At 39.4% G+C, this 26746-nt stretch overlaps 1 protein-coding gene across 5 annotated transcripts in view; it reads right to left on the bottom strand.

The window, feature by feature from the left end:
- Window positions 1-3384: 3384 nt before the first annotated feature.
- The window catches only part of LOC128638620 (pleckstrin homology domain-containing family A member 7), a 121097-nt gene continuing 97735 nt past the window's right edge, over window positions 3385-26746 (bottom strand). For all 5 annotated transcript variants that reach the window (XM_053690684.1, XM_053690683.1, XM_053690686.1 and 2 more), the window contains 4 exons: window positions 10320-10721; window positions 9530-9630; window positions 7963-8102; window positions 3385-5720 (listed from right to left, as the gene is read on the bottom strand). In XM_053690684.1, coding sequence (XP_053546659.1) covers window positions 5212-5720; window positions 7963-8102; window positions 9530-9630; window positions 10320-10721 — 1152 coding nt within the window. In that variant the 3' untranslated portion in view covers window positions 3385-5211. The remainder of the gene's footprint in view (window positions 5721-7962; window positions 8103-9529; window positions 9631-10319; window positions 10722-26746) is intronic.

The raw sequence follows: 26746 nt of genomic DNA, 5'->3' as shown, positions 1-26746 counted from the left end.
GGAAAAAATAAATGTGTACAGGTCATGGAGCATAATTAAAACAGCAAACATTGATGTACAAAAATAATGATCGTCCTCATTTTTCAGCCCCTAAAAACGGTGATATAGGCCTCTCTTGGACCTTGTCTGGAATGTTAATAAAAGTCCAGGGGTTTAAGTTGAGCATGTAACAGATGAAAATAAGAAAAGATAATATGCATCTGAGATAGAATAATAAAACATAACAATACATATCTTTAGGTTATGTAGGTACCTAAACTAAACACCAAAGCCGGTTTCTGTAACTTAACATGTCTCGCTCAGCAGTATACAAGTAAAGCAGATTAACATACATAGCCGTTCTGCAAGAATGTTTGCACACTACAAAGCTATTCAGGTATACACAGTACCAGTTCACGTGTGGAGTACAGGTAAAATTCTGTGAAAGCATATTGTAAGACATCTTTGTACATTCTACATGTTGTGAGTTACATATGTTAGTCCTCTTACATGTTGTTTTTAAAGTGATCCTAAGAAGAATAGGATGACTTGTCAGGTCCTCCAATTTGCTTACAGCCACCCTCACATGAACATTTAGGGGAGAAGGAATATGGGGCTGAGACGGTAACGATGTTAAGATAACCTCTGTTGAATTATGGTGCACAAAATCGCTATGGGGGAGATGTACACCCAGGAGGAGATTATGCAGAAATGTTTGCAGGAGAGTGTTATTAAACACTTTCGTTTACTAGGTTTTTCTCTTATATATGTATTTAATTCAGTGATGTGCTAAGAGTTCCATATGGCTATTGTCAAGTAAGAGCGTTAAAGTAAAAGTTTATGCAATATATACGTCTCTCATATAAGACAGGTTACAGGGCTTCCCATTTGTATTAACTATGAACAGGTGTCTTTAGTGAACTCTTACTTCAAGTTATCACTTCTGACAGTATTAATGCAGATAAAGAGACTTCTTTAGCCCGTTTCAAAACTAAAGTTCATCCGGATGTTTTGTTCAGGTAAGAACTTTGAGCATCTTAACTTAATAGTTGGCTGATCGCTTAGAAAGGGAGTCTTTGTGGGGGAGAGTCCTGGTATTGTTAGGTCATTGCTGTTTGAATGTGTATCGCCCTGCTCATGGAAGGATATCGGCAAGTGTGATCTCGTTGTGCATATTGGAGCCTGTAGTGTGTCAACAGGTTGATTTACCTTTGGATCCGATGTTGTCCCTTGTAAGGTATGTTGTGCTGAGTCGGGTGTCTCACTGGCATGTGGTGCGGGTGCATCTGGCTGGAGGCAAATCCTTGCAGGTATTATGGCACGACTAGCTGGCTCACCAACAACGGGAGAAATGGAAGCGCTCCCATCCGGCAGCCAGGAAGTGTGTGATCGTCTGTCAGCCACGCCGGGGCTCTTCGGCACGGCCTGCGGATTAGCCTCACCCTGACCCATCTCTCCGTAGGGATAACAGTTGTCGTCTAGAGGAGCCTCGGTTGACACTCGATTTTCTGGGTGAGTCAGGGGATCTTGTACATGTGGCGGCTTTTCCTCCGTTGCTGGCCTCTTCTGATTTTCAGGTTTTGTAAAGTACTGTTCTGATGCTTCTACGTTCTCTGTCAGTAGTTCAGAGTACTTTATGAGGTCATGTGGTAGAGATCTTTGGTATATTTTGAGTAACAGGATATCCAGTCTAGCGAAACGCTCATCCAGGTCTTGCGCTAGCTCTATCTCCCACGTGGTCGCCATTTTAATTCGACCTTCTGTCTGGTAGATTAGAGATTGGAGGCTTGCAGTATTGTAGGATTGATGTCGATATGCTATGCTGTACAATGTTGTTAGAAGGAGCAGTAAGGCAGAAACTTGCTGCCAGCACTGTTAACCCGGGGAGTCCGGGGGGGTCGCTACCTATGAATGGGCCGCCGCCCTAGGTTTCAATCTTCCGAACTGTGGCCCAGAAATCATAAAAACAGCAGTCGAATTATAGCCACCTTTTGTTAGGCAACTGTCATAGGTTGAATGGTGCAGTTGATTTTGCTGTTACAGGCTCTAAAATCGGCAGATTAAAGAGGGATCTTTCAGAGCTTACAGTGAGTGCGACTTGTCAAGTGCGCGGTTCGGACACGCCCCCACTTTTTTCTCCTTTGACTTCTATAGGGGAATACATGAACGTGCATGCGATATTAGCATGCAGAGGCTTAAACAGAGACCTCTAAACAACTTCTAAACACTAAATTTAGGCTCCAAGGAGAAGCAGCAGGTTTGAAAACAGGTCGAATTCTGACCAAAGCCTGAAGAAACTTCTGAACATCAGGTAAATTAGCCAACTTCTTGTGAGACAAAACAGAAAGGGCAGAGATCTGACCTTTGATAGAAATGGCCAACAGCCCCTTCTCCAGACCCTCCTGGAGAAATTGTAGGATACGTAGAGTCTTTATTCTACGCCAAGAAAAATCTCGCTGGTCACTCCATACAAGGTTAAGTCCTCCAGAACTTGTAGTAGATGTGTCTGGTGACAGACTTGCGAGCAAGAGAACAAAGCAAATTTGATGATAAAAGTAAATTGGAACGTTGTATAAAATTGCATGCCCTATCTGAATCATGAAAGTTTATAGGGACACTCAATCAAAATTAAACTTTCATTATTCAGATAGAGCATGTCATTTTAAACAACTTTCCAATTTACTTCCATTAACTAAATGTGCAAAGTCTTTTTATATTTAAACTTTTTGAGTCACCAGCTCCTACTGAGCATGTGCAAGAATAAGTGTGTATGCATTTGTGATTGGCTGATGGCTGTCACATGGTACGTGTATGCATTTGTGATTGGCTGTTGACTGTCACATGGTACAGGGGGAGTGGAAAAAGACAGAAGTTTTAAAATTGTCAGAAAAAAATCTACTACTCATTTGAAGTTCAGACTAAGTACTATTGCATTGTGTTGTTATCTTGCATTTGTTGATTATGCAAATCTACTGTGTTGACTGGTCCTTTAATTTTGACTACACTGTCCGTTATAATACAGAGAAAAGTGTAGTGCTGTGTTAAAACCAGATGGAAATGCTATTGTTTTGTGCCACACCATCAAAGTCATTATTTAATGAACATGAATACATACTGTTAGGGCTTAGGGTTACCACCCAGACTTTATTTTATAGACAGACAATATTTTTAAAGGTGCAAGTTGAAAATTAAGAATAAATATAGAAAATAAGAAAAAATATCTAAGTGTGTTAGAATCTAATTATAAACCAATGGTTATTTAATATCAGTCATTACAGCTTTAGTTTCTATGTTATGTTGGATAATTATTTATGCAAATATATGCTAATGAGCACAACCATATTTTTCCAGAAAAGGTGGTTATACTACATGGTTCAGTTTATCAAAACAACAACAAATACAAGATTAAGTTTACATCCTTATTTTATTTGCACAGTACAATTTTGCATAAATATCATAAAACGTAAAGCTTTAGGCACATTCACTTGTATGTTTCTTTTTTCTCCTTTACAAAAATGTAAAAGTTAAGAGATTATAAAAACACAATTATTTTGTAAACTGGGAGGTTTCTACAAGGAATGGTTACAGCAAATACAATTTTAGTAAGCTAAAATGCTGCAGACTATCTTACCATTTGGTTGCATGTCAAATTAAAGGGGCAGTAAATGTTAGATACAACTTTGCATGAAGGCAATACTCAGGGGAATAAGCTATAAGCATATAGAAACTTGTCGAATCAGCATTTGTTTAGTTAAAATTACCTATGAAATGGGTTTTCCGCTGGTACCTCCAGTTACACGCATGGCCATTTATTTTCCTATTTAAATTAGCAGTAAGTGGTTTTGTCTAAAAGAAGACAACCCCTTGCTGCCCATCTTTTTTCAACTGCCCTAACAGAGATGGAAAGTTGAGTAAATGTACAACTCACTGCTGATTTAAATAAGAAAAAATCAGCACCAAGGGAGGCGGCCAAGAGCACCAGCTAAAGACCTATTTCAAAGTTAATTTTAACAACACAAATGCAAATTTTACAAGTTTCTATACACTTATTACAAGTTATTCACCCTGAAGTTTGCATTAGTGCTGAGTTTTATTAAATGTTTACCGTCCCTTTAAAAAGATAGTATACAAGTTAGCTGTATAGTAAGAGGCGATCTGTAAGGCACACTTTTAGGATTCTATATTTTCAAATTAAAAACTATACAGGCCCTTTACAAAAGAGCAGAATAACAAACCACTAGATTACTGGTCAAGGCACTGCAATAAAATAAAAAGGTAAAAAAGTAATTTTTTAAAACAAACATAAAAAAATTGTAAAGCTAAAAATTGTTAACGCCATGGTAGCGAAGTATACCGCATTACGAATTCTAACTTAACTGAGATTGTTGGTTTAAAACACAAAGCATATCTTTTTCTGGAAACGTATGCATTATTTACCTTTTCCAATATGTGGTTAATATTTCGCATAGCAAATATTTTGGTACATTATTTAACACTGAGTCATGCTCACTTTATATAATAGCAATGAATGAGAAACTGGAAATGAGTGGTCTTTTTCTACTCTATACAACAGAGTTTAATGTTTTTGGTACAACCATTACTTCCAGTTATTTAAAACTTTTACCATCATAAAATAGTCTCTTATACTTTCAAAGACTTACTGTAAAAAAACCTTCATATATTCCTGTCAACACTTACTTTGTAACATCACTTTCTAAACTTGCATGATCTTTGTTTAAAATTTTTTTTTTTTTACAAATAGTGCAACTGTCCATAAGGTGAACAAAGATCCAGTTCCTCAGTTCAACCCTCACTCATGCCAAATATCTGTGGTTGGGTATCTCTTAGGAGCAGTATAAATTATTCTAACATATTGCAAGCGCTTCATTGTCTTCAGTAAACCACTCATTATCCACCCTGATAGCACTAATGTACATCCTTCTCTACAATTTAACTTTATCAACATTATTTTAATCTTTCTTCTCTTCAGTGCTTTTTTAGTCCACCTCAGAACTTACCAAGATGGTCCTACTATGTACATTATATTTACATTCTTAGACACTCTTTACAACATACTATTATTTCACTTAGTACATCCTTAAAATTCTGTCAGTCTTATTGTAACCTTTTTCAACTGCCAATGTCCAACTAAAGGGTTTTAGAGTTTACATCAGATGAAATAGCGTTAGGACCACTGTAATCTCCAGGGTCATACGTTCTCATGCCTTCAAGCTAAAAACTGGACTGAAGAAGCGTAATCCGGATAGGCTCCCTCTCTTCCTTACAGAAATCTGCAACTTTGCTAATATTAAAAGGGTGGTAATGCAAATCTTCTATAAGGAAGTTGTAGTTTGTTACTTGTCCATTGCACTTCACAGATGGGGTTGTGGACTCTGGTTTCATGCATCGTTCAGGATGCCCTTGCTCTCTCTGTGATGACCAGTTCTCATAATGCACATTATCTGACCCTCTGGAACTTGCAGCTTCAGTGTGCTGTAAAGAGCAGCCGCTGGTTCCTTCAAGAGAGCCCTGTTTTGAGATGATTAAAACTTCTGAGTTTTTAGTCTGGTTGTCTGCGTTATTTTCCTTCTGCAGACTGCTAGATGTGGCTTTAAACTGGCACTGATCATCTGATCCCCGTCTGTTGGAATAGGAATCCTGCAGTATAAAGTCCCAGGGATAGGTTTCCTCTGAGGATGAGCCGTCGCTTGTTGCATCACAGTTGTCAGCATATGATTTGGCTGAGAAAGACAAATTAACAACAGACATCATTAAGTTGTGTGTTTATTCCATCGTTTTGAAAGCATAAAAATAATGACTTTTCACTAAATTATCAGTCAAGTAACAAGTATAAATCTATGTAAACCATAGATACTCTCAGTGGATTTTTTTCTCATTACATACATTCAATTTCCTTTTAATAAAGTGGACATTATAAACATGAAATGTACATAATACAAAAGATTTACCCATGGATATATCCCTTACAACAACTTTATTTTTTATGTGTCTATATTGTATGTCCAAATATGAATGAGCTCCTCATGTTGCAGGGTCATAAATGCAGCATACTGAAGTATGCAGGGTGCACTCCAGCCTAGCTGCAGGAGTAGACAAATCCTAATAGTCAGATGTAAACTACAGGAAATAGCAGGGTTACTGTCCCTGCCACAGATGTATATATAGTTCTCTCTGAACTTTGTTTGCCTTATCAATATCAGCCTTTATGTAGGCTGAATTACTTAGTTTATTAAACCATTTAAAACAAACATTTCTTCTACCAATCAAAAGATATGAAAATTATGTTTTTAGAACTGACCACATACATTATAAAACAGTATAGATGCACCACAGAGAAAAATGTGTTCAAAATTTGTACTTAGGTACTGAAATTCTCATTATGAGTGGTGGTTTCCGAGTGAGTTCCACTCAGGGCCAGCAGTACTCTACTACACTTCTTCTATGTGTTTAAACCCTTTGCTGGGTTGATAGTCATAAAATTAGAATTACATGGATCAAACAGATTAGAGCATTTCTAATTTTTTTTACTATAATGGCCCTTTAAATTTCAGTAGAATGTTCCTTTATTGAACTTTACTGCAGTTTTTCCATAGCATGTTGCTATTTAGCCTCCCTCTTGTGGGGCATGTCTGTTTCCTCCAATGCAGAGGCCAGAAAGTCTTATTACAACATTACCATGTATATATTTGCTGCCCAAATGAATAGGCAATCCTGTATGTGTATGGATATTGTGCAGGACCAATTGGAAAATATAGCTGGATTGCTGTAGATGTCCCATTAAACATATTTTACAACCTTCTACTATTAAACATTTAATGTGCATAATTATTGTATTAAAAATAGAGTTAAAGGGACAGTATAATCATAATCAGACATTCATAATTCAGACAGGAGCATACACATTTTAACAACTTTCCAATTTACTTATATTATTTCATTTGCTTCCTTCTCTTGCTATTCTTTGCTGAATGGTTATAGGTAAGCTCAGAAGCCGAAAAGAACCTAGATTCTAGCTGCTGATTAGTGGCTATATATATATATATATATATCCCAATTGGTATTGGCTCACCCATGTGTTAAGTTCATTGCTGCTCCTTCAACAAATGATACCAAGAGAATTAAGCAATTTTGATAATAGAAGTAAACTAGAAAGTTGTTTAAACTGTTATGTTCTACCTAAATCATGAAAGAAAAATGCTTTACGTCACTTTAATGCATTAAGTTTGGCCATATATACAGCTAGAAAACCCTTTATCCAAAATGTTTGGTCCCGGAAAAGGTTTGGACTTCAGAATAGTTTGGATTTTTGAATATTTGCATCTTTAAAATGAAACGGTTTTGAGAGAGAATGGAACAAAGTGTAAACAATATCTTATATCATTTAGGCAATATTTACATAATACAGTGTATACATTGTAACCTAAAAGGTAGTTATATATTTGTATAGATACTACAGTCAGAAAGATAGTACAGTGCTGTAATCAGAAAAGGTAATATTTGTCGTTTTAAAGAGCAGTATATATACAGTAGATTTGTATATTTAACAAATGCATGATAAAAAAAAAAACAATAGCACGTAGTCAGAAATTTAAAAATGAGATTTTGTTTTCTGACAAATTTTAATTATGCCTATTTACACTCCTGTATCATGTGACAGTCATCAGCCAATCACAAATGCATATACGTTTATTCTGTGAATTCTTGGACATACTCAGTAGGAGCTGGTGACTCAAAATGTGTAAATATAAAAAGGTCTGTGTGCATTTTGTTAATGGAAGTAAACTTGAAAGTTGTTTAAAATTGATGCTCTATCTGAATCATGAAAGTTTAATTTGACTTTATTGTCCCCTTTAAATTAATAGACTATTATTTGTATTTTAGAACCAAAGACACAGGCAGAGAAGATTATGGCTTACAGAGGAGGAAAATAGTAATTTTTATGTGGAATTCTTACACACTTACATGTCATAAATTTACTGCGTTGCGAGGCCTCTGTTGCCAATGTATAGGATAAGCTGATAATCCGTTCCCGCTGCCCCTCCATTGCGCCGGTGTAACCCTCATCTGAGTGACTGCTGTGACCCCCAGGAGATGTTCCAGGGCTGAAATGACAAATATATTGAGAACACCTCCTGGATGCAAGCGGCAGGAAACAAGTAGAGAAGTCAAAAATAACATGATACTGCGTTATACAAATTATATTAAGTTAATTTTAGTATAAAAGATTATTGGTATTGCTCCAAACTCATAATTTAAAGGGACAGTCTACTCAAAATTAAACTTTTACGATTCAGATAGGGCATGTCATTTTAAACAACTTCCCAATTTACTTTAACCATCAAATCTGCTTTGTATTTTGTTGAAAGCTAAACCTAGGTAGGCTCATATGCTAATGTATAAGACCTTGAAGGCTGCCTCTTATCTCTGAGAATTTTGACAGTTTTTCATAGCTAGAAACTGCTGGTTCATGTGCCATACAGATAACATACATACAGATAACGTGCTCACAAATTAAAAGAGAGAAGCGCTCAACCTGGGAACGAACAATAGCATAATAGCTTGTTCTATGGTTAGTTACCACCCAAGAAGCAGCCTCTTTTTGCTCAACATGTGCCTTTCACAGAGAAGAACTTTCCTGAAGAATATCAGTCTGATCCTGACTTCACAGTACAGTCCAGCCCCGAAATACCAGGCAATCTATCTCTGAACGAGAGAAACAGCAAAACCCCAGACGTACGTTTCGGCCTATTGTGGGCCCCGTCAGTGAGGTGCAGCCATATCCCTCTAAGCACACTGAGTAACGGGTCCACGTCTGGATTCCCACATCACACTTAGGGAGACTTCCCCAAGAGTCACTCCTGTGGAGTTATTTATGAGTCAGCACTGATTGGCTAAAATGTAAGTCTGTCAAAAAAACTGAAATAAGGGTCAGTTTGGCAAACAATTAATATTCATTAAGAACAAAAAATATAACCAACATTATCTTTATGAAATGTGCCAAACATTCATTGAACATTGAAAAAGAAAACATTAATAAAATGATTAGATAAAAGATTACTTCTTAAAGCACACAATTGTAAACAACTTTCCCATTTATTTCTGTTAACAAATGTTCTTAGTTTTCTTATTATCCTTTGTTGAAAAACAAGGATGTAAGCTCAGAAGTGTGCACACGTCTTCAGCACTTTTTTTTAAATTGTATTCATTATTTGAATAATGAAAGAAATATTTTAAGTTTAATGTCCCTTTAACATACATCCCAACATTTGTAGCTAGGTATTGTGGACTCGGGAGGTTGACAGAGCCCCTTTCCATTTTGTGGGCGGGACCATGTAGGGAGTGTCAGGATCATGTGTGGATAATGGGTGGGATTGTGGGCACATCTGACCAATCGGTTGGTGTGTCCAGTTGGTGGGCAGGGGCTAAGGGAAATTCTGCAAATCCGGGCATATGGCTGTCTCAGGAGGACAGAGCTCGGAAGTAGAGACTGTCCCTCTCAAATAGGGACAGTTGTAAGGTCTGTTAATACCTGGCTTTAGTCTTCGTTCTTTCCACAGTCTTTCTTTTTACTTCCAGTTGCTCAGGTTGATGACTGGTATTTGTTGTCTCATTGGAAAAAACTGAAGGGTACTGGAAATATACAAAAATGTTTTACCGTTATATACAGTTTCATTGCCATATAGAAAAGGAATAAAAAATGCATAGGTGGGTGCGACATTAGTTACACTTCCTTATATGGAATTACAAAACTTTAGACACTTTTTAAAATTTCATTATTTGTTTGCAAAATGATTAACGAAGTTAGCTGTGGTTTCCGATATTCCTGCATATATTAGAATAGACCTGCAACTCAAAATATCTGTAAACAAATAACGAAAACAAACTACATGTTAATGAAATCTGTCAGATATATTTTACTAAGTCTAGCCTGTTCCTTAATGGTTTAAATTACATGAAACCCCAATTTTTTTCATGACTTTCATGATAGTTTTAAAAAGTTTCCAAATGTACTTTTATTATCCAATTTGCTTCATTCTCTGTGTAGCCATTGTTGAAGAAAAAGCAAGGCACATGGGTGAGCCAATAACATGAGGCATATATGTGCAGCCACCAATCAGCAGATCCTGAGCCTACCTAGGTATGCTTTTCAACAAAGGATACCAAGACAACAAAACAAATTAAATGGAATTACATCGAAAAGTTGTTTAATATAACATGCTCTCTCTGAATCATGAAAGAAAAAAAAAAATTAAGCTTCATGTCCCTTTAATTTATGTCAGTTGATTCAGGCATAAGAATATTGTAAGCAATTTCCTTACCTCATTTTTGTCCTCGCTGAATTCTTGATTATCCTTCCTGATCTGCATACATGCTGCAGTAACAATTTTACTACTTGTCCTCACCGGAGGAGTGAGCTTTGCCACTGAAGAAATATCATGTGATCTGGTTGATGTCACACTCTCTGTCTGTGGCTCGAATACAAAACTATATGTTGGCTCTTCCTCATTACTCTGACTTGAAGCTTTGTTCTCCTTCACCATGTTAGGAGTCATTGGCTTTGGGTCAATGGTTCCATATTTTCCAGGCTGTGGGGTAGATGTAGTTGGGTAAAAGGAGGCCGTAACCCTTACTAATGCTGGTTTCCTCTCCTCTGACAAAGATTTGTCCATCTGTTTAGCATTTGGTCCAGCTGGGAGGGAATCTGAAGAGGTTGACCTTATCTGCAGGGGAAAAAAATATACATCAGCGATGAAGTTGGGTGTTCAAGAGTTAACCTTTCTAAAATGTAATTAAGGAGGCGGAGCTAGCCTGAGAGGAGTACAGACGTGGAGTGAATGAGCTCCTGCATACTTTTGATAATTTTACATTAAAAAGTGGACTATAGTTGGTTTATTGATGCTGGCTATCTAAACTGAGACACTGGGTCTTCGGTGGCACTAAAGGATTGGGGACTATATACTCTGTTTTACTTATTTGGAGAACTAGCACAGACGAAACAGTAACCGCTCATCTGCAGCAGCGGAACCCGCAGTTCAAGCAGACAGTCCGACTCCTGCCGACTACAGAAGAGGGGACCGCCTGAAAGTACCGGTGAGTCGGAAGATCACTGAGGGATAAATACCCTAATAGTAGTCACTGCTGGCGATACGGGGCAAAAGAGCGCGAAACAGCGCCATTGCTCTGTGACGTCACAGTAGCATACCCGGAAGAGACGGAGAGAGCTGGCTCCAACAAGAGACATAGAAAGTAAAAACATACAGCTCAGCTGCTCTCTTAGAGACTGAGAAACTCCCGGCACACACATAATATAAATATCCTACTGACACTGACTGAGAGCAAGAGTGTGGGAACATTATAACCGCAAGGTACAAATTATAACACAGGATCTGATCGCTACGATAGCCTTAAGACCAATCTGACCACTGCATCATACTATCTTGCCTTTGAATAACAGCAGCAATCAATTCTTGAACAAACTCCTATAAAGTAACATCGTACTGTCTGACAAACAAAAGAGATTAATAATTAGAGTTGGGAGAGGGAAAGTCTCTGTGTGCAGCTGTGGCGGTTTGACCTATACTGCAATAAGAAAACAAACACTGCAGGTGATCCACAATCTAACTGATTCCCAAACAACAGTGTGTTATATGATATAGACAGACTACCCTACTGAACTGCAGGCTGATATTTGCGTAGCCCAGGAGATCTGGACCCCAGTTGATAACCGGGATATATTACAATATAGGTTCCGGCTAGTGAAGGGGGAATCCCCAATTCCTTACTATCTAACCTCTGCAGTGACTTTATACACCTTAACACTCTAACCACAAGACAGAGGCATACATTCAACTGCCACTACATAAGAGTCCTCAAAGTAACGTTCTACAAGCACATTAGAAACACCTTATCCACTCCTTATCCACATTCTAACGTCTGCTCCTATCACTAAGTGGACATTTAAAAGCTCCCCCCAACAATCAGCTATAGCATAGCGGCAGTGCTATAGGAGGACCTCCTGTCACCTTCCTCTCCTCCCCCCTTTCCTGCCAGCCCAAAGTGGTGGCAGGTCATACCCCTTGAACCTTTTCCCGAGATCATCCTGTGAGGATAAATACCCTGAGGAGAGGGAGATCACTAATTCATAATATTCTATAACTAACCTTGAAGTCACCCTACAACTGAGAAAAGTAACCTACAGCAGACACATCGGGTGCTGAAACACATACTTCTCAGCACTCCCCAGAGTCCGACTACACTTAACCTACCTCCTGATATACTCCTGGGATAACATAACATAGGAGAACAAGTGGAATAAAATGTAAACTACATCCTAAGAAGGGAAAATTTCTAATGGGGGAACCGAAGGAGATCTAAAATAATAATCATAACACTGATATGAGTCATACCATGTTTTAAAGATTGATAAACATACCTCTTGTTATCCTAAATGAGCTGCCTCCCCGAGACAAACAATTAAAACTGAATCTGGGTTTCCACAATCAAAATACAAGTACATACACTGTAAGGCTTTTGATCTGGCAAAAAACAGCTACTCCAGAAGATAGCAGATTCATCCCTAGCAGTAAACAATACCACTCTCTTGGCTATATCTGTGATACGTCAAGATGTCCACTAAAAGACTCACTAAGGGAGACAAAACAACCAAAACAACAGCTGTGTCCACATTCTTTAAACCATCTCAGACAGCTAAACACTTGACAGACACAGAAGCAGAGGAGGAGCTGGACGCTGACCATCAACAATCACCACAAGACAAAAGTCCTTTAACAAAAGCTGACCTCAGAAATTTAGTATCTAAACAGGACATTGCAGAGAATTTTGACAGGCTATGGGAGAAAATTGACACTATTCACTCATCTGTGACCAGCAGCCTATCCGAAATCAAATCTGACCTACAAGAGATGGGCAATAGAATTGAAACACTAGAAGATCAAAAAGACTCCATGGTGGAACAAATGGACGAAATGTCCCAAACCATGTCCTCACAACAACAATTATTGGAGGAATTCCAGGATAAAATGGAAGATCTGGAGAACAGGAGCAGGAGGAATAACATTCGACTTAAAGGAGTTCCTGAGGAGGTGGGCCCCACAGAAATCCGACGCTATCTTGCCCAACTCTTCACCCAAATCACAAATTCCCCAGCTGACTATGTTTTCCACTTAGAAAGAGCACACAGGGCACTAAAAGCCAAACCCAAACCAGGCCTGCCCCCAAGAGACATAATAATTAAACTAACTTTCTTCCCAGACAAAGAAAAAATCCTACAAGCAGCAAGGAAAAACCCAACTTATAAACACCAGGGCAACATCATACAATTTTATCAAGACCTCAGTGTCAGAACACTGCAAAGAAGGGGATCCCTGCGCCCTCTTACCACAATGCTCAGAAAACACCAGATACCATATAGATGGGGGTTCCCGTTTGCCCTACACATTATTAAAGACTCCAAAACAGTCACACTAAAAGACCCTGAGGATATCCCTGAGATCTGCAACATCCTATCACTGGAAACACCCAGTATCCCAAGCACAACACCAAATCAAGAGAAAAACAAAGGCCAAGACAAACACCCAGATTCTCTAAAATGGCAGAATATCAATTATAAAAAACAAAAAATAAAGGTAACAAGGGGGAAAATCTCCTAGATGGTATCCTGTTTGTGGCATGGATACAGGAACTCAAACTATACTACTTTAGGAGCCTGAGAGTCGGAAAGATTGACTGAGAGAAAAAATATCCAGAGATAGCCTTCGTTCACCTTGAAAGCATCTGCAACTACAATTCTTTGGACCTTTCCCACCTATCACTCAGAGACTCCTGTTAAGTTTCACTACTAGAAAAGTTATCAGTTGTTATGGAAATTTAATTTCCCCCAGGACAATTTAGTATCATACTAGTTTATGTTTACTCTTAGAATGCATAATAGTTTTACTCCTAGGAACCCTTCTGTTGAGGATTCCACAGCACTGTTTGCTATGTTATTAACATTGTTTTTCTTTCCTAGCTTCCCTCCCATCCCCAGTGACGACACAACACTTCCTATCAATTACATTTCAAATCGACTACAACCGGTAATGTCAGGTTTACAACCCGAAGATCCTCAGGTAATAAAAATCTCACAACACCAACCCAAAACAAACACACTAACATGATCCCCAAAATAAAACTAATATCCCATAATGTTAGGGGACTAAATACTAATATAAAAAGACGGATGGCGATGACGCAGTACACCTCTTTACATGCCAACATTCTATTTCTCCAGGAGACCCACCTACTTAAAGATAATATCCCAAAGTATTGGGCAAAAAATTTTAATACCCATTTTCACTCAACCACCACATCTAAAAAACGGGGCACATCCATCCTCATTCATTCTTCACTCAATTTCAAACAGGAAGACACTATCGCAGATACTGAAGGGAGGTACATAATAGTGAAAGGTAGAATTTCAGATACCGAAATTACCCTATGCAATGTTTATGCTCCAAATGAGAATCAGCACAGCTTCTTCCAACAAATTTCAAACTTACTAACACAATGGTCCCACACCAAAATATTTATAGCAGGAGATTTTAATATCACCATGAGACCTATTAACCCGACCGAATCCAAACCCCTAACCAACAAACAAAACAGACATAATCGCATTGTCAAATCAATCCAGGAACACCTACTACCTCATTCCCTCATAGAAACTTGGACAACACTATATGGCTTGACCAACGACACTACATTTTACTCCGCTGCACATAAATCCTACATCAGATTAGATTACATTTATGTAAGTCAGATATTACAACCCTTATTATACAACTCCCAGATACACACTTGCGTATGGTCGGACCACTCGATCCTCACTCTTCAGGTAGAGGGTTTGTGTGACCCCAACAGAAGTAAAACTTGGACCTTTGACAAATCATATATTAGAGACCCCCAAACACATGACAAAGTACTGAGATTACTAACTGAATACTGGCATATAAATATAGATACTGCAACTAATCCAGGGATCACGTGGGCGGCTCATAAAGCGGTCCTAAGGGGGATACTTATTAAGGAAAAAGCGCAGCAGATTAGAAAATATAGACAACAACTAGAACAGTTCTACTCAAATTGAGGAATTGGAAAAACGACATAAGCTCAATAAGACAAAAGCCAATGCAAATGCTCTCCACCTAAAAAAACAGCATTAGCTACACTGCTTCATTCGCAAGCCACCAGAACAATACAACGCCAACAATCACAATATTTTATATTTGCTAATAAGCCTGACAGATTCATGGCACATAAAATCTGAGAACGCTGTAGAGCCTCAGTAATCTCCGCGATTGAAACACCTCATAACACAGTAACTTCACACCCACAAGAAATTGTAGACACCTTCGCAACATATTACGGTGCCCTATACGATGGGGAAAAAGTCCTACACAACACAGACACTGACAAACTTACCTCATCCTTCTTCAACCACGACCTACTACAGACTATATCTAAGGAACAGTTAGAATCCCTGAATTCCCCCATATCCACAGTAGAAGTACTAGGGGCTATCAAAGATCTCAAACCGGGAAAAGCGGCGGGCCCAGATGGCTTCCCAGGCGACTATTATAAATTGTTCAAAATAACACTGATTCCACACCTTGTCAAACTATGTAATCATCTCATGGAAGGGGGGGGGGCATCCCACCTGTGCTCCTGGCAGCAAAAATAGTTGTAATTCCCAAACCAGGGAGAGATCACAAGAAATGCCAAAATTATCGCCCAATATCCCTGATTAACCAAGATCTTAAAATATTTACAAAGATATTGGCAAACAGATTAAAACATATTATACCACACCTAGTCCACCCAGATCAGGTGGGCTTTGTCAAAGGTAGGGAAGCTCCAGACAATATCCGCAAAGTCACCAACTTAATTCAGACCTTAAATGAAACACAAACGCCTTCTCTGCTCTTATCATTAGACGCAGAGAAGGCGTTTGATAGAATTGACTGGAAATATATGTTTGTAGTGATGCATAAAATGGGGTTTGAGGGGGCATTCATTAAGGCATTAAAAGTTATCTATTCCATGCCGGGAGCTCAGGTTTCATCTGCAGGATACAAATCACAACCCTTCCCAATTCGTAATGGGACTAGACAAGGTTGCCCTTTGTCTCCATTACTTTTCGCCCTTTGCATTGAACCGCTGGCCGCCAAAATCCGCTCTCAAGTAGACATCTCGGGAGTTAAGTTAGCTAAAGTGGAACATAAATTGGCTTTGTTTGCGGACGATATTTTATTGACTGTAACTAACCCCTTAGTATCATTACCCAACCTTTACCAAACACTAGCAACCTTCTCTACCATATCGGGATTCAAAATAAACACAGAAAAATGTGAAGCCCTACCCATTGCACTACCACAAATGACTCAGACGCTATTAGAAACTAATTTCAACTTTAAATGGATGAAACATTCATTAAAATACCTTGGAGTTCACCTTCCTTCCTGCCCTTCACATCTATACAAAGTAAATTATATCCCATTGTTCAAACAAATTAAAAAAGATTTATCAAAGTGGAAAACCTATAGATTTTCATGGCTAGGCAGAGTGGCCGCGGTTAAGATGACAATCTTGCCAAGGATCTTGTATCTCTTTAGAACACTCCCTATCCAAATTGTCAAAACAGATATAGACTCATTGCAAAAAGAGATACTAATCTATATAAGGGGAGACAAAACGAACAGGATTGCTAAATCTATCCTGACTAGACACAGGACGCTGGGAGGTATTGGGGTCCCCAATTTAATGGAATATTACCACGCCGCCAGATTAGCACAAGATAGTCTATTACTAAAAAGAAATAAAGAAATTATCTGGCCTACTCTAGAAACAACGCTGGGTGGTTGGGGGGAAACGGATACCATTATTTGGGATCCTGAGAAAGCACAATCCAAACAAGAATCATATAGACCCTATACTACAAACACCACAATAACTACCTGGAAGAAAGCAAAAACCAAATACAATCTTATTCCACAATATTCCTTATACATCCCGATAAAATATATTTTACCCAGAGAACTCTGGGATCAACTGCAGAAATGGGAAAAACAGAATTTATGTTTACCTGATAAATTACTTTCTCCAACGGTGTGTCCGGTCCACGGCGTCATCCTTACTTGTGGGATATTCTCTTCCCCAACAGGAAATGGCAAAGAGCCCAGCAAAGCTGGTCACATGATCCCTCCTAGGCTCCGCCTTCCCCAGTCATTCGACCGACGTAAAGGAGGAAAATTTGCATAGGAGAAATCATATGATACCGTGGTGACTGTAGTGAAAGAAAATAAATTATCAGACCTGATTAAAAAACCAGGGCGGGCCGTGGACCGGACACACCGTTGGAGAAAGTAATTTATCAGGTAAACATAAATTCTGTTTTCTCCAACATAGGTGTGTCCGGTCCACGGCGTCATCCTTACTTGTGGGAACCAATACCAAAGCTTTAGGACACGGATGAAGGGAGGGAGCAAATCAGGTCACCTAGATGGAAGGCACCACGGCTTGCAAAACCTTTCTCCCAAAAATAGCCTCAGAAGAAGCAAAAGTATCAAATTTGTAAAATTTAGTAAAAGTGTGCAGTGAAGACCAAGTCGCTGCCTTACATATCTGATCAACAGAAGCCTCGTTCTTGAAGGCCCATGTGGAAGCCACGGCCCTAGTGGAATGAGCTGTGATTCTTTCAGGAGGCTGCCGTCCGGCAGTCTCGTAAGCCAATCTGATGATGCTTTTAAGCCAAAAAGAGAGAGAGGTAGAAGTTGCTTTTTGACCTCTCCTTTTACCAGAATAAACAACAAACAAGGAAGATGTTTGTCTAAAATCCTTTGTAGCATCTAAATAGAATTTTAGAGCACGAACTACATCCAAATTGTGCAACAAACGTTCCTTCTTTGAAACTGGATTCGGACACAAAGAAGGTACAACTATCTCCTGGTTAATGTTTTTGTTAGAAACAACTTTCGGAAGAAAACCAGGTTTAGTACGCAAAACCACCTTATCTGCATGGAACACCAGATAAGGAGGAGAACACTGCAGAGCAGATAACTCTGAAACTCTTCTAGCAGAAGAAATTGCAACCAAAAAACAAAACTTTCCAAGATAATAACTTTATATCAACGGAATGTAAGGGTTCAAACGGAACCCCCTGAAGAACTGAAAGAACTAAATTGAGACTCCAAGGAGGAGTCAAAGGTTTGTAAACAGGCTTGATTCTAACCAGAGCCTGAACAAAAGCTTGAACATCTGGCACAGCTGCCAGCTTTTTGTGAAGTAACACAGACAAAGCAGAAATCTGTCCCTTCAAAGAACTTGCAGATAATCCTTTCTCCAAACCTTCTTGAAGAAAGGATAGAATCTTAGGAATTTTTATCTTGTCCCAAGGGAATCCTTTAGATTCACACCAACAGATATATCTTTTCCATATTTTATGGTAGATTTTTCTAGTTACAGGCTTTCTGGCCTGAACAAGAGTATCAATGACAGAATCTGAGAACCCTCGCTTTGATAAAATCAAGCGTTCAATCTCCAAGCAGTCAGTTGGAGTGAGACCAGATTCGGATGTTCGAACGGACCTTGAACAAGAAGGTCCCGTCTCAAAGGTAGCTTCCATGGTGGAGCCGATGACATATTCACCAGGTCTGCATACCAAGTCCTGCGTGGCCACGCAGGAGCTATCAAGATCACCGATGCCCTCTCCTGATAGATCCTGGCTACCAGCCTGGGGATGAGAGGAAACGGTGGGAATACATACGCTAGTTTGAAGGTCCAAGGTGCTACTAGTGCATCTACTAGAGTCGCCTTGGGATCCCTGGATCTGGACCCGTAGCAAGGAACCTTGAAGTTCTGACGAGAGGCCATCAGATCCATGTCTGGAATGCCCCACAACTGAATAATTTGGGCAAAGATTTCCGGATGGAGTTCCCACTCCCCCGGATGAAATGACTGACGACTCAGAAAATCCGCTTCCCAATTTTCCACTCCTGGAATGTGGATTGCAGACAAGTGGCAGGAGTGAGACTCCGCCCATTGAATGATTTTGGTCACTTCTTCCATCGCCAAGGAACTCCTTGTTCCCCCCTGATGGTTGATGTACGCAACAGTCGTCATGTTGTCCGATTGAAACCGTATGAATTTGGCCTTTGCTAGCTGAGGCCATGCCTTGAGAGCATTGAATATCGCTCTTAGTTCCAGAATATTTATCGGGAGAAGAGATTCTTCCCGAGACCAAAGACCCTGAGCTTTCAGGAGTCCCCAGACCGCGCCCCAGCCCACCAGACTGGCGTCGGTCGTGACAATGACCCACTCTGGTCTGCGGAAGCTCATCCCCTGTGACAGGTTGTCCAGGGACAGCCACCAACGGAGTGAATCTCTGGTCCTCTGATCTACTTGTATCGTCGGAGACAAGTCTGTATAATCCCCATTCCACTGACTGAGCATGCACAGTTGTAATGGTCTCAGATGAATTTGCGCAAAAGGAACTATGTCCATTGCCGCGACCATCAAACCTATTACTTCCATGCACTGCGCTATGGAAGGAAGAGGAACAGAATGAAGTACTTGACAAGAGTTTAGAAGTTTTGATTTTCTGGCCTCTGTCAGAAAAATCCTCATTTCTAAGGAGTCTATTATTGTTCCCAAGAAGGGAACTTTTGTTGACGGAGATAGAGAACTTTTTTCTACGTTCACTTTCCACCCGTGAGATCTGAGAAAGGCCAGGACGATGTCCGTGTGAGCCTTTGCTTGTGGAAGGGACGACGCTTGAATTAGAATGTCGTCCAAGTAAGGTACTACTGCAATGCCCCTTGGTCTTAGCACCGCTAGAAGGGACCCCAGTACCTTTGTGAAAATTCTTGGAGCAGTGGCTAATCCGAACGGAAGTGCCACAAACTGGTAATGCTTGTCCAGAAAGGCGAACCTTAGGAACCGATGATGTTCCTTGTGGATAGGAATATGTAGATACGCATCCTTTAAATCCACCGTGGTCATGAATTGACCTTCCTGGATGGAAGGAAGAATTGTTCGAATGGTTTCCATTTTGAACGATGGAACCTTGAGAAACTTGTTTAGGATCTTGAGATCTAAGATTGGTCTGAATGTTCCCTCTTTTTTGGGAACTATGAACAGATTGGAGTAGAACCCCATCCCTTGTTCTCCTAATGGAACAGGATGAATCACTCCCATTTTTAACAGGTCTTCTACACAATGTAAGAATGCCTGTTTTTTTATGTGGTCTGAAGACAATTGAGACCTGTGGAACCTCCCCCTTGGGGGAAGCCCCTTGAATTCCAGAAGATAACCTTGGGAGACTATTTCCAGCGCCCAAGGATCCAGAACATCTCTTGCCCAAGCCTGAGCGAAGAGAGAGAGTCTGCCCCCCAGCAGATCCGGTCCCGGATCGGGGGCCAACATCTCATGCTGTCTTGGTAGCAGTGGCAGGTTTCTTGGCCTGCTTACCTTTGTTCCAGCCTTGCATTGGCCTCCAGGCTGGCTTGGCTTGAGAAGTATTACCCTCTTGCATAGAGGATGTAGCACTTGTGGCTGGTCCGTTTCTGCGAAAGGGACGAAAATTTGGTTTATTTTTAGCCTTGAAAGACCTATCCTGAGGAAGGGCGTGGCCCTTACCCCCAGTGATATCAGAAATAATCTCTTTCAAGTCAGGGCCAAACAGCGTTTTCCCCTTGAAAGGAATGTTAAGCAATTTATTCTTGGAAGATGCATCCGCTGACCAAGATTTTAGCCAAAGCGCTCTGCGCGCCACAATAGCAAACCCAGAATTTTTCGCCGCTAATCTAGCCAATTGCAAAGTGGCGTCTAAGGTGAAAGAGTTAGCCAATTTGAGAGCATGAATTCTGTCCAAAATCTCCTCATAAGAAGAATCTTTATTGAGCGCCTTTTCTAGTTCATCGAACCAGAAACACGCTGCTGTAGTGACAGGAACAATGCATGAAATTGGTTGTAGAAGGTAACCTTGCTGAACAAACATCTTTTTAAGCAAACCCTCTAATTTTTTATCCATAGGATCTTTGAAAGCACAACTATCTTCTATGGGTATAGTGGTGCGTTTGTTTAGAGTAGAAACCGCCCCCTCGACCTTGGGGACTGTCTGCCATAAGTCCTTTCTGGGGTCGACCATAGGAAACAATTTCTTGAATATAGGGGGAGGGACGAAAGGTATGCCGGGCCTTTCCCATTCTTTGTTTACAATATCCGCCACCCGCTTGGGTATAGGAAAAGCTTCGGGGGGCCCCGGGACCTCTAGGAACTTGTCCATCTTACATAATTTCTCTGGAATGACCAAATTCTCACAATCATCCAGAGTAGATAACACCTCCTTAAGCAGAGCGCGGAGATGTTCCAATTTAAATTTGAATGTAATCACATCAGGTTCAGCTTGTTGAGAAATTTTCCCTGAATCTGAAATTTCTCCCTCAGACAAAACCTCCCTGGCCCCCTCAGACTGGTGTAGTGGCACTTCAGAACCAATATCATCAGCGTCCTCATGCTCTTCCGTATTTTCTAAAACAGAGCAGTCGCGCTTTCGCTGATAAGTGGGCATTTTGGCTAAAATGTTTTTGATAGAATTATCCATTACAGCCGTTAATTGTTGCATAGTAAGGAGTATTGGCGCACTAGATGTACTAGGGGCCTCCTGTGTGGGCAAGACTGGCGTAGACGAAGGAGGGGATGATGCAGTACCATGCTTACTCCCCTCACTTGAGGAATCATCTTGGGCATCATTTTCTCTAAATTTTGTGTCACATAAATCACATCTATTTAAATGAGAAGGAACCTTGACTTCCCCACATACAGAACACAGACTATCTGGTAGTTCAGACATGTTAAACAGGCATAAACTTGATAACAAAGTACAAAAAACGTTTTAAAATAAAACCGTTACTGTCACTTTAAATTTTAAACTGAACACACTTTATTACTGCAAATGTGAAAAAGTATGAAAGAATTGTTCAAAATTCACCAAAATTTCACCACAGTGTCTTAAAGCCTTAAAAGTATTGCACACCAAATTTGAAAGCTTTAACTCTTAAAATAACGGAACCGGAGCCGTTTTTATATTTAACCCCTATACAGTCCCTGGTATCTGCTTTGCTGAGACCCAACCAAGCCCAAAGGGGAATACGATACCAAATGACGCCTTCAGAAAGCCTTTTCTATGTATCAGAGCTCCTCACACATGCATCTGCATGTCATGCTTCCCAAAAACAAGTGCGCAATAGAGGCGCGAAAATGAGGCTCTGCCTATGATTAGGGAAAGCCCCTAGAGAATAAGGTGTCCAATACAGTGCCTGCCGGTTATTTTACATAATTCCCAAGAAAAAAATAATTCCTCAAAGCTATGAAGCATTAAAAATGCTTATATATCAATCGTTTTAGCCCAGAAAATGTCTACCAGTCTTAAAAGCCCTTGTGAAGCCCTTTATTCTTATGTAATAAAAATGGCTTACCGGATCCCATAGGGAAAATGACAGCTTCCAGCATTACATCGTCTTGTTAGAAATGTGTCATACCTCAAGCAGCAAAAGTCTGCTCACTGTTTCCCCCAACTGAAGTTAATTCCTCTCAACAGTCCTGTGTGGAAACAGCCATCGATTTTAGTAACGGTTGCTAAAATCATTTTCCTCTTACAAACAGAAATCTTCATCACTTTTCTGTTTCAGAGTAAATAGTACATACCAGCACTATTTTAAAATAACAAACTCTTGATTGAAGAATAAAAACTACAGTTAAACACCAAAAAACTCTAAGCCATCTCCGTGGAGATGTTGCCTGTACAACGGCAAAGAGAATGACTGGGGAAGGCGGAGCCTAGGAGGGATCATGTGACCAGCTTTGCTGGGCTCTTTGCCATTTCCTGTTGGGGAAGAGAATATCCCACAAGTAAGGATGACGCCGTGGACCGGACACACCTATGTTGGAGAAATAAGGGTCTCTATAGAGTAGCAGATTTTATAGAGGGAGGAACTACACTTACATTTAACCAACTTCAAGAAAAATTATCCCCCTTGAAATTGAGATGGTATTTATACCTACAGATTCATTCAGCCACCCAGATATATCTGAAACATCCAAGAGAAAGGTACACCGCGCCACTAGAACATCTTTGTAAATCGCAAGAACGAGATAAACATACTATTTCTATCCTCTATACAAATATTCAAATATCACAGAATAAAATCAAAACCCCTACTATGATAGCTTGGGAAAGGGATCTCCACATTTCTAAAGAAACTAAAGAATGGGAAAAGATATTTCTAAAGGCTGAGAAGGGATTTATAAGTGTAGATCTTAAGGAGAACATAATCAAGACTATACATCGATGGTATCTAACACCCATTAGAACGGCTCATATGCACACACAGGGAAGTCCCTTATGTTACAGAGGGTGCGGGGAGACAGGAACATACAAACATATGTGGTGGGACTGCAAAGAAATTACAGGGATATGGCAACAGCTATCTTCCTTCCTTAGTCACATACTGAATGAAAGTATAGATCTTACCATCCAACAGGCCCTTCTACACATAAATATTAGTACACTTAATAAACATATCAACACATTTATTAGGATATTGTGTACAATCACAAGGACATGCATAGCCAGATATTGGAAGACAGGCAGCCCAACCTGGACGGAAATTTATAATAAAATCCAATATACATATACTATGTATGAGCTGGCATCTCACACCCTAGACAATAGAGAAACTTTCCTAGCGATATGGTATTACTGGATAGCTAAATAAATAAAAAATTGAAACACAAAAATAACGAGTGATTTTACCTACTGTGAAATCACTCCCTAATAATCACATCAGGTTGTGTCGTCACTCCCCTCCCCCCCCATCCCCCTTCCCCTTTTTTTTTTTTTTTTCTCTTTATATCCTATTTATATAATTTTACCTCCTAAGGAGGTTATACCTCTTTAAAGTTAATTTATGTAGAGTTAATTCAGGTGACCTCAGATACTGTGAAATTGCTATCGTAACTCAACAACAGGTTAATATGGAAGTTAAATTAGATATTTGCTCTATCCCTTAAGAGAGGGTCCCTAACACCACGGAAGATACTCAAATCATCATGCGAAAAAGATGACCTACGAATATTACCACCTATCTTTCATTTCAGAAACCAAAAGGACATTCAAATTTCATTGGGAATGAGTAGAGCACTGTAAACCTTACCACATTAGCTATATTGTTTGCTATATAAATGATGTTATACTGAATGTCTTCTTCCTAACCTTCATGTAGAGGGAATTACATGGAGGGGAAGGTATGTCTAATTGTTTTCAAAGTTTCAAAATAATGACAATAAAAAATATTTAAACATAAAATGTAATTAAAAGGGACATGAAACCCATTTTTTTTTTCTTTCATGGCTCAGATAGAGCAATACAATTTTAACCCCTTAGTGACCACAGCACTTTTCTATTTCCTTACCGTTTGGGACCAGGGCTATTTTTACATTTCTGTGGCGTTTGTGTTTAGCTTTAATTTTCCTCTTACTCATTTACTGTACCCACACATATTATATATTGTTTTCAATAAATGGACTTTCTAAAGATACTATTATTTTCATCATATCTTATAATTTACTATAAAAACAATTATAAAATATGAAGAAAAAATGGAAAAAAAAAACCCACGCTTTTTCTACCTTTGACCCCCAAAATCTGTTACACATCTATAACTACCAAAACACACCCATGCTAAATAGTTTCTAAATTTTGTCCTGAGTTTAGAAATACCCAATGTTTACATGTTCTTTGCTTTTTTTGCAATTTATAGGGCAATAAGTACAAGTAGCACATTGCTATTTCCAAGCCATTTTTTTCCCCTCAAAATAAGCAATAGTTACATTGAAACACTGATATCTGTCAGGAATCCCTGAATATCCCTTGACATGTATGTGTGTGTGTATATATATATATCCCAAAGTATTGATCTAGGCCTATTTTGGTAATTTCATGCCACCATTTCACCGCCAAATGCGATCAAATAAAAAAATTGTTCACTTTTTCACAAAATTTAGGTTTCTCACTGAAATTATTTACAAACAGCTTGTGGAATTATGGCACAAACGGTTGTAAATGCTTCTCTTGGATCCCCTTTGTTCATAAATAGACATATATGGCTTTGGTGCTGCTTTTTGGTAATTAGAAGGCCGCTAAATCCTGCTGCGCACCACACTTGTATTGTGCTTTTTATTATTTTTTTTTGGCAAAAAAGCCAATTCTGTAGTGTAGCTGCCCCCCCTCAATGCCTACCCCATCACCCTCCCAGATCCCATTCTTAACATTTTTTAACTCCCCTTTCCCTCCATCCCATCACCTTCAATGTAATTTATTTTAAGTAACCCCCCCCCCCCCGCACGCTCCCAACCACTTGCGCGCACCGGATCAGGAAGTAATCCAGCGATGGGCCGCCCACCCGCCTCCCTGCTATGGCTCCCACCCACCAATTATCGGCACCAGCGATGGCCGATGCAGAGAGGTTTTCTCTGCATCGGTGGGTAGAAAAAGGTATTGCAGTGATGTCTCAATATCGAGGCATCACTGCAATACCTTGAAAGCGGCTTGAAACCCCTGACGTACAGGGTACGTCCTTGGTCCTTAACTGATAGTTTTTGTAGGACGTACCCTGTACGTCCTTGGTCGTTAAGGGGTTAAAGAACTTTCCAATTTACTTTTATTATCAAATTTATTTCATTCTTTTGGTATTTTTTGTTTAAGGAGCAGCAATGCCCTACTGGGAGCTAGCTGAACACATTAAGTAAGCATATGACAACAGGTATATATTGTATATGCAGCCACCAATAAGCAGCCTGCTCCCAAGTAGGGCAATACTGGCTCCTGAGCCTACATGGGTATGCTTTTCTACTAAGGATACCAAGAGAATGAAGCAAATTAGATAATAGAAGTTAATTGGAAAGCTATTTTAAATTACATGCTCTATCTGAATCATGAAAGTTTAATTTTAAAATGTCATGTTTTTTTAATTATGCAGTTTTCTTGTGTCAAATATGAATGTTTGTGCTTTTTTTCTTTTCACTTTACTGTCCCTAGAAAAAAAGAACACTGTCTAGTCAATCTAAGGGTTGCCACCTTTTCTGGAAAAAATAATGGCCATGCTCATTGGCATAGATTTGCATAAATCATTTTGGAGCGTAAATTAGGAACTTAAGCTGCTAGGACTGATTTTAAATGATCATTGGTTAGTAATGAAATTTTAATACACTTAGATGTTTCACCATAGCAGCATTTTTATTTCTATATTTAATCTTTATTTTAAAATACCCGTCATGTTGGCTGGGTGGCAACCATAAAACTATTGACACCTTGTCTATAGGCTATTTCCAATGTTATCTAATAAAAATGTTAACATTTCTGTTGCAGCCTTCTTACATGCAATGAAACAAATATACAACGGCATATTCTAAAACTAGCTGAGAAGCAGGGTTTAAAGCGGAGTGTATGTTCAGGAGAATACCAACCCTCTACCACCGTGGATGGGCTGACTAGCAAGTTCAAAAAAAAAAAAAAAAAAAAAAAAAAAAGGGGGGGGGGGGGGAAAGAAAGAATTTTTTTCCTAAAAAGGTATTCACTTCCACTTACAGCACTCATGATTTTGAAGTCATAAGAACATTCTGTGCTTGCTGG

This window comes from Bombina bombina, chromosome 8 (assembly GCF_027579735.1).
Source record: "Bombina bombina isolate aBomBom1 chromosome 8, aBomBom1.pri, whole genome shotgun sequence".
Lineage (NCBI taxonomy): Eukaryota > Metazoa > Chordata > Amphibia > Anura > Bombinatoridae > Bombina > Bombina bombina.
This window is presented reverse-complemented; position numbering and strand designations above follow the sequence as displayed.